The 20,027-nt window shown below is 33.1% G+C and overlaps 3 protein-coding genes across 3 annotated transcripts; 1 reads left to right on the top strand and 2 right to left on the bottom strand.

The window, feature by feature from the left end:
- Positions 1 to 7,657: 7,657 nt before the first annotated feature.
- LOC123711032 lies at positions 7,658 to 15,990 on the bottom strand. Its single transcript, XM_045663422.1, has 12 exons — positions 15,862 to 15,990; positions 15,398 to 15,523; positions 14,933 to 15,041; positions 13,951 to 14,087; positions 13,510 to 13,584; positions 13,110 to 13,192; positions 12,286 to 12,411; positions 11,829 to 11,976; positions 11,454 to 11,581; positions 10,287 to 10,419; positions 8,580 to 8,879; positions 7,658 to 7,938 (listed from the first exon to the last, which is right to left on the bottom strand). The coding sequence occupies exons 1-12, from the start codon at positions 15,905 to 15,907 to the stop codon at positions 7,688 to 7,690; spliced, it is 1,662 nt and encodes a 553-aa protein (XP_045519378.1). The 5' UTR covers positions 15,908 to 15,990; the 3' UTR covers positions 7,658 to 7,687.
- A 215-nt stretch (positions 15,991 to 16,205) lies between these two features.
- On the bottom strand, positions 16,206 to 17,869 carry LOC123711180 (mediator of RNA polymerase II transcription subunit 20). The gene is made up of 4 exons (XM_045663629.1): positions 17,614 to 17,869; positions 17,399 to 17,541; positions 16,870 to 17,135; positions 16,206 to 16,470 (listed from the first exon to the last, which is right to left on the bottom strand). Exons 1-4 carry the CDS (start codon positions 17,625 to 17,627, stop codon positions 16,261 to 16,263), a joined length of 633 nt encoding a protein of 210 aa, XP_045519585.1. The 5' UTR covers positions 17,628 to 17,869; the 3' UTR covers positions 16,206 to 16,260.
- Positions 17,870 to 18,015: 146 nt separating this feature from the next.
- LOC123711179 (DNA polymerase epsilon subunit 2) lies at positions 18,016 to 20,014 on the top strand. Its single transcript, XM_045663627.1, has one exon. It carries the CDS (start codon positions 18,296 to 18,298, stop codon positions 19,868 to 19,870), a length of 1,575 nt encoding a protein of 524 aa, XP_045519583.1. The 5' UTR covers positions 18,016 to 18,295; the 3' UTR covers positions 19,871 to 20,014.
- The last annotated feature ends 13 nt before the right edge of the window (positions 20,015 to 20,027 follow it).

The raw sequence follows: 20,027 nt of genomic DNA, 5'->3' as shown, positions 1-20,027 counted from the left end.
TTGAATGACACTTAATTTCTATTACGTAAGTGATGTATTTAAATTTTAAAGTGTAGTATATACCTCCTGTATACTTTGACAAAAATGTTTTAAGTTATCGATATTATGACCGACACTAGTATTAGTAGATTGACTATAGGAAGCATTTCCAATAGATTAACTAGTTCATTCGCACAAGATTTCCCGATCCTATTTCATTCTTTTTAACTAATAACTAAAAATATTTTAAATCTCAAATGATTTTCTGCTGTTCATATGTTCTTTTGATTTGGTGTTTACGATTATTGTATTATTTATTATTAATTAAAAACAAACTTACGCTTATAGTTATTTTATTTATTTATATTATCAAGCCTTTTTTCCAAAGAGCAAAACCTACGGATCTCTATAACTTGGTAAAATATTTTTGAAACAAAAACTTTGCAGGTACATTTAGGTGTATATTTCCATAGATCAGGCATTTCAATTTCTAATCGTTAATTTACTTTCAGGTTTTCGCCCAATTCATTTATCTGATATACCACTCAATTAGTATTAGACAGGGATATAGTGACACAAAATATTGGGTCATATAACAAATAACATATATTAACATTTACTTGGATTTATAGTTATTTAAGCCTTTCCATAATGACAAATTCTCAAATTGAAAAGATTTATTTATTCAGGAAAAAATACTCACTGGTTGTATGTATGTATAGGTATTTTTAATGAAGTTAGTATACAACTTTAATTCATATTTATGTAAAGTTTTTGTCATAATTTCGGTATTTGTAATTATTACTAGTTGATACCTAATTAAGACTTTCAGCGATTAAATTAATAATAAATGCTTTATCAAAAATGCAAAACTGTTTAGCATTCAATGCGCATTGTATTGCGATTTGCCGCCAAATTGGCTCCGGAATAATCGTGAGATATGAGGCAGCAGATAAGCCAGACTTAACCAATATCCAACCTCCGACCAACGAACGATAATTAACGCATTTTCATTAAACTGATCGATTTATGATTCTATTAATCCTTTCTATACTGAAATTGAAGATGCATAAAGGTATTGTTAAAAACAACATATCTCGCATTGCAATGTATGCCCATTACATAGACAAAATTATGTGACAATAAATTGAATTGAATTGAAAGACTGTCGAATAACAAACGACAAGTGAGGCGTATTCTAGTTTTTGTGTTGAACTGAATTCTGACCGTACGCGACGTCTTCGTGGTTAAATATGCAAATCGCTGGCAAATAGGTAACAATTTACGAATGGTAACTAGAATAAACATTTTTTTTCCTCGATGTCATTTCAGCAGTTGCTAATTTAAATTTAAAAAAAATATTTAAAGTCTAGGGTAGATTTAACGAATAGCAGAAAAGGAAAAAAACGATTCATCTCTACTTTATTAAAATTGTTACCGTTACAGTTCGCTGTTCTTTTTATCAAGACTTGATTTCCATGAATAGTGCTATACAGTACTGTATACTTACGAATTTGTAAAATTATTATATCAACCATTTTTAAATATATCATTTTTATCATCGATGAATGATCAGTATCCTATCATGGATATTCTTATAATGCATATATAATGCCTCCGAGGCAACAAACAAATTAATTGAGCAGGCACAAAGCGCTAGACTTGGCATTGTTCGGGCGTGCTATTGTAGGCCTATACAGGGACGTATTATAAATATTGTATTTTAAAGTTAGATATCGACTCAACGTCTAAATCTTTGTCGAGCAGTTAGCCTGATCGTTTTAGTAAGTTCGAATCGTGGCTGTGCAGTAATGAAAGCTTCCATGTGATTAATTGTTGCTTGTACTGTAAAAACGGCCGCGAGGAGATCAGAAGCCAAGTTAAGCCAAGAAATCAAGGATGTTATAACAAATATGTTTACCATAAATATAATAAACACTTTTAAATCATAAACGATCTAGGACCGAGAGGCCCAAACCTATAAATTGTTTTCGTTAGATTATTCTTGTCAGAGTTATTTGTAAAATATTACATCATGTGAACTGATTCAATGAATACAGTGTGTGTTAAAATAATTTAAATAGAAGCCTTTGAATATATGTAAAATACATAATATTGTCTCTTGTTAACATAGCTTTTACACATTAAGAAAAACACTTTTTGAACGGATTAAAGCTATGTATTATTATTAAAAACTAATAATTATTTACATAATTCTAAATTTAAAAATTCCGACGTTTCGCGTGCTTTTCAGCGTGCGTCACCGTAACCGCGTTATTAATATATTTTGGTACTTGAGAAGTCTAACAAAAGATTAACCTTTGTACTGAGTGTAACATAAACGCCTAAGTAAGACTCTTCAATAATAGCTTTTACAGTTTCGATAGATTTGATTGTTGGCCTAGGCCAGATATAATATACAACTGGTATTTTAGGAGATTTCATCCCTGTACATCAAACAGAGCATTTACTAGATTGTGCAATTACTAGAGCTAAACACGTCCGATGTTTTAGGCTAGATTTCATTGAGATAAGGCTCTTTAGATCCCATTAAATTAACAAAGTAAAAACCTTTAAAATTACACTATGTAAAAATAATGTGGATAAATACAGATAGTCCTATTAAAAACATAAAATCTACATCCAACAGTTCCGCACAACTTGTCATATATTTTATTTAAGATCTCCTCATCATTCTAGTGAAAAGTAATTTTGTAAGCAGGTACACTAGGTTTATAAAGCATTTTTATTTTTATGGCAATAGTAACTTTATGCCAGTTTCAAGTAATAGATAGGTAGAGTGGACTCAATTTCCGCACTTAGACGCGTAATTGGTCCGTTGTGCGTATAAACAAGTAAAACATAGGGAAACTACACGCAAAAAATATCAAAGACATCAAATAAACGAAACAAACAAACAAAAAAGACACAAAGAGGTAGTCAAAACAAAATATGAACGTAATATTTTTAATATTAATATTGATTATGAAAGAAGATAATACATTATAATACAATAAAGGATTTATCCTTCCTAAAGCAAAAGACCGGAGATTTTAGTCGGAAACGGAACAAGTAGTAATTGTAAGGAATTCCGAAAGGTACAAGAAAAGAAAATATGATCGAGGTCACCTACATCTTCTCCACAATCCCAAATATATTTTAGATTTTAAAAATAACTAGTTCTAAAGCTTTTAAAAGAACCAAACACTCTTCAGTAAAATCCGAGGATTCAGGAGGAAGTTTAATCTTTTGTATTATTCTTTAGGTTGTTTTGGTTTAAGTTGATTGGTCCTTATTTGGTTAAAATAAAACTTCCTAATAATTCGTTGAGAAGAGGTGAAGATGGAATGTGGAATGTGTTTAATTTTTAAAAACTGTAGATTTATATACAAAAGTTATCCTACACTGGCCACTAGTGGTAACATGTGGTACCAAGATGCGAAGGGTGCGTAGACGATAAAATCGAGGCGCGGCAAAAGTTGTCCTTTTCTGCGCGCAACCGTCGAAGGGTACGAACGTGTTCTTCTCAGAACAGTTCGATATCGTGGTCTAACGATAACGCCAATTAACTGTTCTTTTCAGAACATATTTTTGTTTCATGACGATAACGTTTACAACTGTCCTTGTCAGGACACATCACTGTTTCATTACGACACGTACACGACACGTAATCACCTACAGGATTCCCCCTCTAGCGAAGCGTACCGGCAGGTGTATAACGCGGCCTCGGCGAGTTGTTCTTGTAGGTATTGAGGTGTTCCCAGTGTCTTGTTGTTTCAGGTTGTTGTCATTTTGATGTTTCAGGCTGTTGTCATTTTGATGTTTCAGGCTATTCGATGGTTCATGTAGTTCGCTCGGACTTGATGTGATTTGCTTGTTGCAGGTACTCGTTGTTGTATCAGTAGACACATCTTGCTCGGCGATAGTGTAGGCAGGTTTGAGTCTGTCGATAGAGATATTCATTTCACGGTTAGGTAACTGCAGCGTGAATATCTTGCTGTCTCGTTTCAGCACGCGATAGGGTCCGTCGTAAGGTGTTTGTAATCGCCAGAGACCTTCGCATAGAGGATTTGCACACACACATACAACGCCTGTCCAGGGGCATGTTCGACAGAGCGGACCACTCCCTAGTGACGCACCTAGCCGACATTGCTCCACACCACACCCGTCCACCCGACCACAAGCGCCGTTTCCCGCGGAAAATCTTCAGCGCGGTACCGCAGGCGACCAACACCCAAACCAGCGCCCATCACACCCTACCGGTTGTTTAAAAACACAAAAAAAAATATAAAAGCAACCGGCTCAACCTGGGCCCCGCCCAACCCCGACACCACCTCATCTTAGTGAGGTGCGAAAAAAATGAAACCCCGCGAAAGGAGGCAACTTCCACGCGGCACCCCGTGCAAACTACGACGCGGGATTGATATCCAATAGTAGTTGTCCTTTTCTGCGCGCAACCGTCGAAGGGTACGAACGTTTTCTTCTCAGAACAGTTCGATATCGTGGTCTAACGATAACGCCAATTAACTGTTCTTTTCAGAACTTATTGTTGTTTCATGACGATAACGTTTTCAACTGTCCTTGTCAGGACACATCACTGTTTCATTACGACACGTACTAATCACCTACAATTCTATATTGCCAATGAACTATCAACAGAGATTTTAGAGGCATCTCTAAAAATATAATGCCTCCTAATTTAGTTACTCTACACTACTCATGAAACAATTATTTGTCTCCAGAATATTATCTTGCTTACGTCTATATCATATCTTATATCCGTAGCTAGAATTAAATAATTGAATTGTGTCATAAATCTGTGTAATTATAAGACATGGTAATGATTTGTGACGCCAGTAATGGGATGTTTAAAAAACTGCATATAGTTGAACATGAATCGATCACATAGAAATTTGCCTTCTTTAATCTTAATGGAGGATTGCAGCATTCTACTTGTCTTCTACCTACCATGGAGGAAAAGGAATCTTATTAGATGGATTTCGTTTGACAGAACACATCTGATCGGCCGATTCTATTAAACTGCTTTAAAAAAATTGCCAAAAGAAAAATGTAGAAAGTGACGAAAATCTATAAAACCAAAACACTAAGTGAAATCACGGGCCAACATAAAATTAAACCTTACGAAGCACCTCGACGTTAAATATTCATAGGACGACGTGGCACGCGGCCAATTTAAGATGAATTATTTAGAACTTCGCTCAAACATGGAGAATGGACTAAGCATTTCTTAACCAACTGAAGAGAAAATATACAAAACATTTGATGTTTTTTATTACGAAGTTTGTTTTTTTATTATTGGATTACTTTTATTGTAGAAAAATTAGTACGTGCGTATATTTGGCATGTAACCCGTACAAGAATAACATAATACTTAATAAACAAGAATAATACTTAATGATGTAATAATTATTAAATATATCAACTACGTAATTCATAAATTTACCAAATTATGGCGACAAATTTACACGTCACTTTGGCAGAATAGGCAAGTAAAAAAAATATTGTACCATGTTTTATACGTTATGGCATTCCATTTAAAGGATATTAGTGCCAATATGCATATTAATGTAAAATTAGAAGGTAAATGTAATGAGTTGCGAAACCCATTTTTACATACAAACAAATTTAGGTAAAATGAGTTAATAAAAATAACTCTTGCAAATTTGTTCATATAGACATCAGTGAAAAACGCCAACGCCGCGCATTTGCGTACTAGTAGGATCAAAAGAATACATACAACTGGGACGTAAATATTATAATAGATATACTTCACTACACTTGTGTCGAAATTATATTAGATGTTCAGAAGTTTGATATGAATATTTCTGTATTTCAATGTTCCGTGTAGCCTACAATAAATGTATCTTTGTAATAAATTCAATAGGTTCACGATTGATTAAATGATTAGCATCATATGATTTTGATCTTACATTCCTAGATGTAAAGTGCAAAGCAGGAAGCTGCGCGCAACAAGACGACGGCGACATCAAAGAACTTTGTGCATTGTTCAAAATTTGTTATAACAGTATCATAATAATAAGTCGATCTACTTGATGTTGCATGTACGAAAATTATTTTGTGTATGGAAATTATTATTAAATGGCACACGAGTTCTTGTAAAATGAAACGAAATCGTCTTTAGAATAAAATCAAATAGTAAGGAAGAATCTTACTGGTGTTTCCGAGGTGTTACTTTTTTCGGTAATTCATTTTAACGGTTAATTTTTAGTGATGTCAAAGAAAATTATATTTGTTGTTTGCAAATATTCATTCACATTTATTTGTACCTTACCTAGTTAATTGGTGTTTCTACCAGTTCATTGGTGGTTCTTCTCTTACTAGCCATAATATCTGTTACCAATGAAAATGCTAGTTTTTAAATGTTGTAATGTAATATTATTAACATTTATTACTACATATTTAGTAAAGTCTCAGCAAAAAATATATGGATATATGAATATATATTTTATGGATCTATGGATTTACGCACTTTTTCCACGAGAAATTACACCACTGCTTGCTACAAAGATTATTTTAAGACTCAGTGTAGCAGGTCATGTCCTCTAAAACTAACCATAATTTGGAGTCTCAAGAGTTAGAAGTCTGGGCTAGATGAGGGCCAGCTCTGATAAAGTCCCGAACGTATGTCCAAGCCAGGCTTGGATAGTTCGTGACCGGATGCAGAATCCTGCTGAATTGTCAATGGCAACTATCCATGGCACTTTTACTACATACAATAATATGTTGTTTGTTGTAAAGAACGAAAAAACATTATTGTGACCAAACGTCTTAACAGATTTAATTCGAATTTTGAAAATCGTTTAAGATCGTTGAGCTTTTGTGCGTTGTCATGGTAACGTCATTACTTACGAAACGCATTGTATATTATCGTACCAACACCATATTCGTGCAAATAAAGGATTATATTAATTCTACGAGCAAATACTTTCGAATAAGAAAAATGTTACCTTAGCAACTAGATGCGCGATCGTCAATGGAATTTAATTTTGTATCCAGGTGCACGATAAATACTTATTTGTATTTGGAATTTCTTGAGAAATCTAATATGTAGAAAATCTAGAAATCTATCTAATATCATTTCCCTGTATTTTAAATATTAAATTATTTGTCAAAGTGAAAAATATGAATAAACGATTTTTGACTTTCTTACTTAGGTAAACAAAATGTACATTTATGAACGTCAATAAAAAATATATATACATTAAATTCTTCAATTTTACATTTACTGCCAGTTCTCAAATCAAGGGCGTAGAACGGAAGAGAAGAACTGGCAATAAACTCTCCGCTACTATTTTTAATCGCCAAGTTTTTTTTGTATTACAAAACGTTTATAAGGAGCTGCAACCATTACACCATGTTCCACATGACATCAGCAGGAGGCATGGTGAAATAGGAGCACGCACTTACATTCTCATGGGAACAACACGCAAATACATAGTCGAAATAACTAACGTCACCGCATACACGAACTCAAGTCCGACCAGTCACCACAATTGTTATTGATACTCACGTTCTAAACCTTTACATTTATGTCAAATAATTGGGAAAAATAGACATAATAAAACTAGATATTTTTACAATTAAAATATTTATAAAAATAGGTTTTCGTTATGATTTCTCACGATTATACATGATTCATATTTTTAGTACTCAAATGTTTAAGATTTTAATAATTCTTTGAAATTGTCGCGTTTTGTCCTTGAAGATTGTTCTTCTTATCTCTCTTTATTTGAGGTTTTTTCTTCGTCGGCTCAGTGGCGAGAACCTTATATCGGTCGGGGTTGCCAGTTTGCAAAAGCTCTATTATGTCTAACACAATGGGTTCTATAGTAGTAGGAGGAATGTATTCGACTCTAACTGTCGTGGCTTTTGGTATAAATGCTTCCGGTTCATCTGGCAAGGCCGCCCCCTCTTCCTCTGTAAAAAATATTCAATCATCAAAACAGACACGAAAATATACTGGTTTTATTAAATGGTGGCAATAAGTACTTAAAATAATACTAATACTAATTTCTCGAAAGCACAGGAGAGTGTTGTCTGTTTTAATATCAATTAGCTTTGAATATAAACTTGATGAGTAACCAAAATGTATTCAATAATACTGGTGTAGTTGGTCTAGTGGCTTTATCATGCGACTCTCATCCCTGAGATTGTGGCCTTGATCACCGACAATGCGTTTATGTTTTTGTGCGCATATAAAATCCACTCGAACGGTGAAGGAAAACAACGTGAGGAAACTGTCATGTTTTGTAATGCAATGCCATGAAACAGTCAGGCATGGTTTATCACCCACTTATCTAGATTATTTTATCACGAAATAAATCCTAGGCACGGGACTAAAAGTACTACTTTTTTTACAAAACATTAAAATGTTTGTTTTTATTTGACTATGTTTTAGTGATATTTATTTAAAACAACCAAACCAAAATAGTATCGTAGTAAGCATCGTTCAATTAGACTTACGAAACGCTTCGAATTTGTATGCTCACGTGGCCATGCGTTATTGACATACAATCCCTTATCAATCAAAAGACTTAATTTAACTATAATTTACGCACCATCATTTATTTCCTTGCCCGATTCTGTGGTCGTTACATTAGAAAAAGGTGTTGTGGACCAAATATCATACGCCGGCACCCACACAGACACCTCTAAGGGCTCGAAGCCGAAAGTTGTCATGTGTGTAGGACCTCTATACTCCACAGGCTGCATGGTAAAGTCCTCGTAATAGGATCCTTCTTCCCATTTCCAGTGCTGAATATCGAGCAAGGTCATGTTCTTCTGGAATCCCCATGCGAACATCTCGAATCGACATGTATCGGAGAACATTAGGTATACGGAAATTTCGAAGACCGAACCTGTAATATATCGATAATATATTTAAAAAGTATAATTTATTCATATAGATAACTTATCATGGGCTTAAGGCCGTTAAATTAAATACTCAAAATTTCAATTGACCTCTAGCGTCCATGAGCGTAGGCCAAGAAGAACTGTCAAACATATCTCTGACACTTTTTAGCCGGTAAGTATTGCTTACCAAGACAATTACGCTTTTAACGCACTTACTCAGACACTACTAGTTCGAATTGAATTTTTTTTTATTGGATATATGAGATATATATAGATAGCTTTGTATATATACAGATAAGCAATTTATAGATAAACGCTAAAGGCTATATAATATTGCGTTAAGAAGGTTTTTTTTCAAACGCAGGGAAATCCATAGGACACAGGTAGCACTAAAATATCATTTACGATATAAAATGACCAAACTTCCTAACTTTTTACGCTGTTAAAACTTTCCGTCTTACAGTCTGTAAAGTTAGAAAAGGCCATCAAGGTAAGGGAGGTATAGGAAAACCACCGACTCGATGCGAAGACGAGGTCGAATGCTGGTCCAAAATGTAACCGAAATCAAAATGTAACTCCAGTGAGCTTCCGTTCTGCCCTTCGTGCGATTGACCACCCCGCGACGGCCCAAGCCGAGGTTCGAGTCTCACAGGAGACGCCTTTGCGCTAGCCGCGGCATAAAACGCTATTCATAACTAATTTAAAATAAACTTAATAGAATGATGTCAAACATTACTGTTACTATATCCGGATTGATAAAAACGTGCATTTCAAACATTTTGAACCTTACTTAGTAGAATGCTAAGCAAGTTTTTAGATAATTCGGAACTAGAATTACGTAAGTGACTATAACTACAACATAATGACGAGAAGAGAGCAGTTGATTGAGTTCCACAGACTATCAAAGTGATTACACATCATCTTATATCTACAGTTTTTTTAATGGGGTAATTTATCATTTTTTATATCTTTTTAATTTGTTGCTTTTGAAATCCTTGTTTTTTAGTTTTAATAGAATAAAACTTTGTAAATAAAGTATATATCTCATCCCTGAGATCGTAGGTTCGATCCCCGGCTGTGCACCAATCGACTATATGTGCGCATTTAACATTAGCTCGAACGGTGAAGGAAAACATCGTGAGGAAGTCGACTTGTCTTAGACCCATAAATGCAACGGCGTGCGTCAGGCACAGAATCCTGATCACCTACTTGCCTATTCGATTTACAAATAATCAAGAACAGATACAGAAATCTGAGGTCAAGACCTATAAAGGTTGTAGTGCCATTGATTTATATTTTATTAAATAAAGTATAAAAAAGCATTTATATTGCAGCTACCTATAAATGTACTATTATTAATTATAATGCCAATTGGAATCGTAAGCAAAGACAGTAGGTAAATTTGCACGTACCTTTGTATGCATAGCAAGGCGGTCCATACGAAAATCTCGGACAGAAATGTTTGACTCGCATCTCAGAGGCCGCTGACGCGTTTACTAACTCAAGAGTGAGACAGGTATACTCCACATTGTCATAAATAGACATCTGAAAAAAATATTCTTATTAATAACAAGTAATGATCCAATTGCTATCAAAAGCATTCGAAATCGCGTTTATATTTGTGATAGTTTAGTTTACACAAGACTACATATTTAACTTAAAGTCAATATTAATATAAAACTTAATATATATTGTTTAAGGTAATTTTTTCTGGTCTACCCAAGTAGTGTTAAACTGTCTGTCTCTGTGGGATAGAATTTAATTTTAAAATAAATAAACATTTAACTTTTAACTAAATTTATGCAACTTTCAGTTTTGTTATAATTATAATACAGAAAAAAATACCTGTACTAGTTTTCAAATCAAAGAAGAGTGGAGTGGAGGAAGTGAGAGAAGACAAGACAAACGCTTCTCTTTTTAAGGATAAAGATGGTGTAAGTGTAAGGATGGTTATTCTAGGTAAAAGGTATGCTAAGGTGACGGTCCTCTCTTCGTACGGTCCGTCGGACGTACGTCTTCTACGTCTACGACGTACGTACGTTTAGAATATGTAACGTTAAGATTGCCTATACCCATCAAATAGGAAAAAAAATACACCTTAAATAATCAAAATAAGAAAGGAAAACCCAAAAAAAAAATCATCTAAAAAATGCCTTCGTCTCACTGTTACCTAAAATTTTATTGTATTATCATATGTATGAAAGTTGGAGTATAAATCATTTATATTTAATTATTTACATAACTCGAAGTTTTGATTTACAGCGGTCGTAATAATAGGACCGGGTTTAGAGGTCTCAAGGCCTTGACAACACCTTGGTTTTTAACACTCAAGGTTTTCAATCAATAATGTATTATGAAAGTAAGTAAGAAGTAGATTATTTTAGTATTTAACAAACATATAAAAATATATTTAAAAAAAAGTCGTTTACTAGTCGGAATTTAAAAAAAAAAATTCTGAAGTTGCTCTTGCCCTGCAATACGTGGTCCTGCTTAGTCAGTAGGGGATTGCCACAAGTTGTCAGATAACAGAGAAATATTAGTAATACAATAAAGAAACACAAATAAACAATACTACTTACATTATATGTGAGGAACTGGTACTGATTATTGTCAGTACGCAGTGAGATCATTTCACGGTAAATCAGATTTATTTTCTCTTCTTCGTCGCAAGCGCCAAAACGTTGATATGCGTGGAAGGCGTTACCACCTGAAATTTAACATTGTATTTTTAAGATAATTTCGTATGAAAATATACTTCAAAATTGACTAAAAGTAAAAACAACTTGACTGGGTAAAAAGTAAATTACAGTAGACGTAAAAAAAGACCTCGAAGAAATTAAAGACCCCCCTCTATAGTGCTTACGTAATACTTGTTAGGCAAGAACCACATTTTAAGAGATGACTGGATCTAATATAAATACTGTATTCATAAAAATAGATTAATAATATCTTACTTCTAAGTATAAATTTGTGTTTGGATATCTTGGAGATGGTGATTCTTCGGAACTTAGCAAGACTGCTTTCGATCCATGGGAAGTAGCTCATGATGTCCAGATACCGGGAGGGCGCACCACACCCAGGGCCTCGGACTCCTACACCTAACTATAATATTTTTAATTCAGCGTCAGCTCGTAACGATGTATAGAAACTTTATTAAAATTATTTATTTCTGTGGCAAATTGTTAAACGTAACATAGGCATATACGTATTTTTGTTGTCAACGCCATCTAGTGGCGAATGATTAAAATCATGTTTAAATACTGTTTTTTTTTAATTACAGCGCTATCTAAAAGCGAATTCAAATAATTAAAATGTCAGTAAACAAATACAAATCTCTTATTTTATTGTACGAAAGTGTATCTCGGCCTGAAAGTGTAGTATATATTTAGATAATGAATATATAATATATACCATTAGCCAACGTCCCCAAACGTCTCGTGAGACAAGCATACCCCCCGCGTCCCATACACAGACGTCATTGTTGTCTAATGACACTGCGCACGCTACATGAGGTGGACGCAACTTTTTTGCGTATAACTGTAAAATCAAATATTTCTACAATTAGGAAAAGCTCACATTAGCTGGAATACAAGAAGATTTCGATTTATAAAAGACGTACATAATATTACGTTAACATTTTTACATCAAACATTAATTTGTCAAATTTTACGATTTGTTTGCAGATAGATATCTCACATTATCTTTATATATATAAAATTCTCGTGTCACGATGTTTGTGTCCATACTCCTCCGAAACGATTCGAACGATGCTTATGAATCTTTTTCTGTATATTCAGTAAGTCTGAGAATCGGCTACTATCTATCTTTCAAACCCCTAAGTGATAAGAGTGTCCACCCCAATTTTTAGTTTTTTTTAATGTTAAAATACATACAACCCTTAATTGTCATCCCTCTACGATCAACCCCTATTTTTATTATAGTAGATAGGTAATGTTTATTTTCTATTGAACCAAAAAAAATGTTTCTAGGAAATAATATACACGACGTTTGCCGGGTTAGCTAGTTATTTGTAAAATTGCTATGTTTTAAAGTCCTGTACTGCCAAATAGGGCAGTGCCATTGAGGCAGACAGACATTACTGCGTCTATTTAATTGATTATTAATTGGCAGGCATCTCTGTGCGTACCAACTCGAAACGATGTTTTGTTCTCACACGCGGTTAAATTATTAAATCCTAAGTAAATACTCCTTAAAATACTATTAAAAAAACTTACATTAGCTTTAACATAGAACTCCCGACACATATTGCCTGGTATGTGAGAAACCGGAATCACTTGTTTCTGTAGTCTATCGTAATCTACAAATAATTTTTAATTTTCTTTTCATTAACAATAATCATTAAATAGAAATATATTCCAAACTAGTGTTAAAAAGATCTAAGCGTATATGCGACATATTAGCGATAGTAGGATGCGTTCCTTTATATTATTAGGATTTAGCAAATCTACTCTAAATAATTTACCGAAATTGGATCAGCCACTATGTGACAAAGTAATAATTATTGTATTTGTGTGAAATTTTGTAATTCGATGTCAGCATTTAAGTAAATTTTATATTATTTTCGTTCAAAGCAAAAAAATTAACTAAAGAGACGTATAGAAACTCGAAACTTACTGTTCGCGAACTTTATGACGTAAAGGTCAGGACTGCGTAAGATCTCCGGTGGCGGACATAGAGGTTTTATATTTACTGAAAAAAATTTTTTAGTGATCATTAAAAATGAATTCTATATTTTTTCGAGATGACATGAAAAATCGAGTTGAGCATGACGTTCGGCTTTGTACTTCAAGAGCAAATAACGTCTACAGTGAAATAACGTTGAAGTATTTACTGCCGCGGCTAAAGAATGGACTACACGGTTAGTTATTAGATAGCTTAACGTTAACCAACATCAAGAAGTTAAAGAATTATTTTCATATACAATTGACAAGACTGCTATTGTTACATTAAAACAAACCACAGTGGTATTCAAATGTAATATACCATCGTTTACTTAAAGAAAAGTTATGATAAAAATTAGAAACATTTACACAACTTTTGATTATAAAAACTTACCATTCCTGACGGGAGTCCTCAGTTGCACTAGTGCGATAGTGTTATATGTCTGATCGTATTCAGGGTGCATTAGGTAGCTGCGCACGCGCCGCCCTACTCGAGTCCAATCCTCCCCAAGGAGGACACGGGCGTTTGCCCTGAAATGGATTTTTATATATACTTTTTTATCAATCAAAAAGACACGCGTAACGACTTTGATAATTTGGTTAAATTTAATATAGGCGCTATTACGATTACATCATACAGTTTCCATGCAATTTACTACCACTTAAAAAACAGAAAACAACAATATGCACGAAAATGTAAACACAGCAATGACAAAACAATTGCAACAATGATTGTAAAGGGCGCTTGCGAGCGGTAGGCGAGCACGAAGACATCAACTTTGAAAAAGTTATATGAATTACATATTCAGTAAAAGTGACTCAGTGTGATCACTTGGGCAGCGCTACGTGGGAAATAGACGGAAGCACAATATGTGTGATGTAGTAAGAGAATAAAATAAAAATAAAAATTTATCTTGTATATACAGTCAAACCTATATATGTGAGAGGTCAAGGGCCGCGATATCATTTTCTCTTAGAGGTTTTTAAGTCACTAACCCGACTTTCTAGTTTACAGAGTTACAGAAGGGGTGTCTCACATATGGAGGTATATAGGAAACATTAACGCACATTTGGTTTGTATTAAATAAGAGCCCCTCGAACTTTAAAAAGTCATAAATAGCAAATGTTAAATGCGTTTAACTGTCACTTATAGAGGTATATGGAAGTAATCTCACTTAGAGAGGTTCACACGTGAAAAATGACTCACTTATACAGATTTCATGTTTACCACTTATAACAGGTTTTAGGAGGGCAAAATGACGGGACCCAGTCGTCACTAACTCAGGTTTGACTGTATTTTGATATCTTGTATTTGTGATGTGTCTTTCATGTTTCCTTATGAATGAATAAATAAACTATTAAATTTTTCATCACACCGAAAGTCGGTCTTAGGCATCGGTCCGATATCAGCAGCGGGCGCGATCACAAACTCCGCCTGTATAAGCGCCACCGTAGTTACCGCACGAGTTTCCCCTATTTCACCAACTGGAACATGGAAATATCGTAGTTACATTCTTACTTCATTCTTTAATTTAAAATAAAATATTTGTAAATCTTATATTAAAATTGCATAAATTAATATATTTTTATTATCACTTACTCCACGTAATAATAGCAGTAGTAGCAAAGACAGGGGGGTCGAGAGAAGAGGCCGGCGTAAAAAACTCTCGGTACTCTTTTAAAATATCAAATCATCTAAAAGCTTATTAAGAAGACCGCTTAGAATAAGTATGGTTTTTGAACATTTGTCATCTCAATTATTAATTATTCAGAATGCCATAAGGAACAGCAGGACACTGAGATACAAATCATTTGAGCCCTTCAATATCTAATGAACTTACAGTATGAATAATACAGTACACCAAGCCAAGGGTACTGAGTGATGTCAACATCGCCCATGCTTACGTCCAATTCATGATCTATCCCGCAGTCAATTAAATCTAAAGATACGCCATGAGTACGGTTCACTGAAACATATTAACAACATAATATGCCTATAAATAATTCATACCGGGAGTTGAATATAATTTAAATTTAAAAATTATATCAACTTACTTTAAGTGTTGCTTCTAAAGATTTCATCTAAAATCAGCAACTATCTAATGGTGTTAAAACTGTGTAGTTTTATTTTATTTTAACAAGATGGATCATGGAACCAAAGTTAGTAAGAAGAAAACGACTTAACGCGAACTCCTGTATGTCAAATCCCAATACGTCTTTGACTGACTGGAGTCACACTTACAACGCTAAATCTGTAACCGTCTCTCTTGAATTCAAAATAATTAAATCAAAAATAAATATTCACCTGATAATATAAAAATAAAAATAAATACGGGCTTGTGGCACTTCATTTTAAATTACCTCTACACATTACTAAAATATGTACTTTCAGCTCTAAGGTGTGTTATTAATTGAGTTTAATAATTTGTTTATTCAATTCTGTTTTCATCACATAAGGATGTTGTTATCATATTATTTTCGTAAATCTTTCAATGTTTACATTTTTCATGTATAAATGATAATAACCAATGTATAGTAACAGTGGTTATAATCATGGTCTGAAAAAGTGTTTTTATTACATTACATAAAAAAATAAAATCAAACCTGGTTGTCGAAAATATATTACAATTAAAAATACGAAAGTTTATATGACATAATTTATTCTTATAAATAGTATAAAAATAACTTTAATCCCTAACCTAAACTATGAACTTCTTAGACCAGTGACTTTTCTGTAGGCACTAAAATGTTCTAAATACTGGTATATTGTGTCTATTGGAGTATAAATCTCATTCATTCTGCTCACAAGGTGTTGGGGAGGTTGTATATTTATTGTGGGACCTAAAAGACCCTGGAGAAATTCTCGGAGAAGACCCCATACAGCATTTGCCATGACACAGGGTCGATATTCCACCTAAAGGATGAATGTTTTATTGAGGTTCAAACAGAATTGTTTCTTTATCTGTGTTGCTGATAATTTTTAAGTTTACACACATTTACAACTTGATACAATTATTGTTTTCCAATAATCCAGTCTTTGCCAACTGTTACAGAGGTAATGTTATCTTTAAATATTTTAGCTGATCTGTATAAAGTCATTGATGATGTTAAAGCTGAAGTATCTAGTTTGGATGATGAACTTCATATCAAATTAATATTTCAGCTGGTATCAATATTGTTTATTGATGGCCTATATTTAACACACCTGTTATTAAAATAGAAGTGTTTCAAAGTCTTAGTTGTTCCCAAGACTGTTACAATTTTGGAAAACATACAAAAATATAAATAAAAAAAAGCATAACAAAAAATATACCTCTATCAACACTCCTTTGAAACTTTGGTTCATAGTCACAGAGCCAATTTTTACACAAAAATCTCCAAGTTCAAATCTTGGACCTTTGCTTTCAATTTTTGTTTGTTTTTTGGATGTATAATGTTGTGACAGTTTCATCATTAACAAATCAAACAACCCATCTGCTATTACATGAATATTTTTTGTTCCACTTTCTAAAATTGAGAAAACGGAAGCTGGCTGCTCAGAGTTATGAAGAATGTGAACAGTTTTAGTTGTTCCTGCAACTGATAAACAAATAATTTGAAGGTTCATGTTTAAGAAATAAAATTAGTTTCAATTTATATGTTTTAGTCATAACATCATTTAATATATTGTTTATATAGTTGATCTGCAGTTATAAACATTGTTAACAAACATCTTATATAATTCTTTTTAATAAATGGAACTTATTTAAAACATACTATGGATGAAATTATGATACTAGTATACCCTAAAATGATAAAAAAATCACACCTAGATATTTTTATGTCCTAGATTTCTGACTTACCCATTTGAGGATGGGACAAATAACTTTCGCAGTCCACTAGAAATTGACCTTGTTGTGTAGCTCCAAGCGCTAATAATCGTTTAGTTAACAGCTCTATAACATATGTACCAGTTTTATTTTCGGGAACTGGATATTGTTGTAACCTGAATGAAAATGTTTCCTAACAATTCGTGGATATGGCAGTATATTAATTAAGTGAAATATTAAATACTTACACTGTGACTCCCATAATATTAGCGTTTAATGATATTAAGATTTTATTAACCGGCAAATTGATACGTTCTCGAGATATTTATAAGTATATCAATTATTTGTTGCTGAATATGAAGTTAATATAAATTTTGAAAATATTGTAAATGTAGTATGTTTTACACGGCCTCAGTATTAGTGTAAAGATTTGAAAAAATAATAACTAATTTACAATTTCAAAACAAACTTGATGTTGGATGCACAGATTAGACGACGATGACACAGATATAGTCAAAAATTCGGTCCCTTTAAGTTTGAGTACTTTAAGTATGTATTTCATACAAAAGCCTTATTTCTATGAAAAACTGTATTAATAAGTATTATCGTTTTACGTGTTTATTATTTAGATTTCTTTAATTATTATGTTACATAGTAATGTCAATCTGTTGTTGTCACTCAATTCAATAGTCATCAGATTTCGCGGGTAATTGTAATTGATTATTGATAAAACATTTTATTCTCGAATCAGTAAACTATATAATGTATAGTGTAATAACACGGATGAATTGGAGACAACTTTTGTTGTTTTGAAAATTTTGTTATGTTTTATTTTATTATGATTATGTATAGTAATTAGTAACATTTTTACAACAGTCTTACCATTAACACTGCCGATTTTTAAAGAAAAAAACAGAGATTTAAGAAGATATGTCTGATTCGAAAGAAGTGCGTTTGGAAATAAACAATGCTTTTAAACTTAGTGGTTTTACTATACGAAGAGAGGCAAGTAGTTTTCTAGCTGAGCAATTGTCCGGTTTATCCAACAAGGATCGAATAAAAGTCATTGATAAAATTACCGCTCACATATTGCACCAGTGTCTATCACAACCTGTATTGGAAAAGGAACATTTAGAAGTAGCATACAGGGAATGCAGTTCGGCAGGTCTTGAAGAAGCTGAGACAGTTCTTAATGTAATTGATGCATTTAATGTGCCGAAAATATCATATGATAATGAAAAAAAAAAATTCTCTATAGATATTTCAAAAAATAACATATATGCAGCTCCCAAATGTAAAGCTCAATTTTTAATAGACAGGTACACCATGATTTGGCAAAGGACTAATAGAAATAAATTATTTGCTAAAGAAATGTTACCTTCTATGAAAAATGAAAATCGTTTTCAGCTAAGAAAAATTGAAGTCTTACTAAGTACATCTCGTAAAGTGGATGATGTTGTAGTGCTCGGGCTTTTGACACAGCTGACAGAGGGGAAATATTATCTAGAAGATCCTACAGGTAGTGTCCTTCTTAACATGTCTCAAACTCGGTATCATTCTGGCTTGTTTACTGAAAACAGTTATGTACTTGTTGAAGGATACTTTGAAGACAAAACACTTCATGTAATGGGACTTGTTTTACCACCATCAGAAACTAGAGCTATAACCTTACCATACTTTGGCAACTTAAATACATTTGGAGGTAAATCTAAAACATTATTGAAAAACTCACAGAATTTATTAAAAATTGAACAGGAAAATGAAGATGGGATGATAATTTTCTTATCTGATGTATGGTTTGACAACTTAAAGGTAATGTCTAAACTGAAAACTTTGTTTGCTGGTTATGATGACTTTCCACCAATAGCAATAGTTTTTATGGGTGAATTTCTATCGTGTCCATATGGATATGAGCATAGCACCCAGTTAAATGCTGCTTTAATAAATTTGGCAGACATAATTATGCCATTTGCAAAGTTGAGAGATTCATGCAAGTTTATATTTGTTCCTGGAAGGGGAGACCCAGCTGCTGCAAATATTTTACCAAGGCCTCCCATACCCAACACAATAACAAAACAAATTTGTGAAAAATTAGGAGATTCTGTCATATTTACCACTAATCCATGTAGATTGCAGTATTGTACCCAAGAAATTGTAGTTTTAAGACAAGACTTGGTAACAAAAATGTGTCGGAATGCAATACATTTTCCAGACGCAGGAGACATACCAGATCATTTAACCAAAACCTTACTTAGTCAGTGTACATTATCCCCACTATCCCTAGGTGTTCAACCAGTATTTTGGAAACATGCTGATGCATTAAGCTTATATCCAATGCCAGATTTGGTGGTTGTGGGTGATAACTTTCCTCCCTATTCAAGATCATATCAAAATTGCCTAGTGGTTAATCCTGGTTCATTTCCAAGAACTCAATTTTCATTTAAAGTGTATGTTCCAGCTTCAAGAACCATAGAAGATTCACAAATACCTAATGAGGATGCCTAATATGATTTGGTGCTATACAGGATTAAATAAATAATGTAAAAAATTGTTTGTTTTAAATCTCATATTAAATAAAATTAAGGAAAATGCACTGTAAGTTTAAAGATATAATGCATATCTAAAGTAATAAAACAATAATGAACCATATACTAACTTTATT

Source organism: Pieris brassicae, chromosome 6 (assembly GCF_905147105.1).
Source record: "Pieris brassicae chromosome 6, ilPieBrab1.1, whole genome shotgun sequence".
NCBI lineage: Eukaryota > Metazoa > Arthropoda > Insecta > Lepidoptera > Pieridae > Pieris > Pieris brassicae.
The sequence above is the reverse complement of the archived record's forward strand: the minus strand, read 5'-3'. Positions and strand labels throughout refer to the sequence as shown.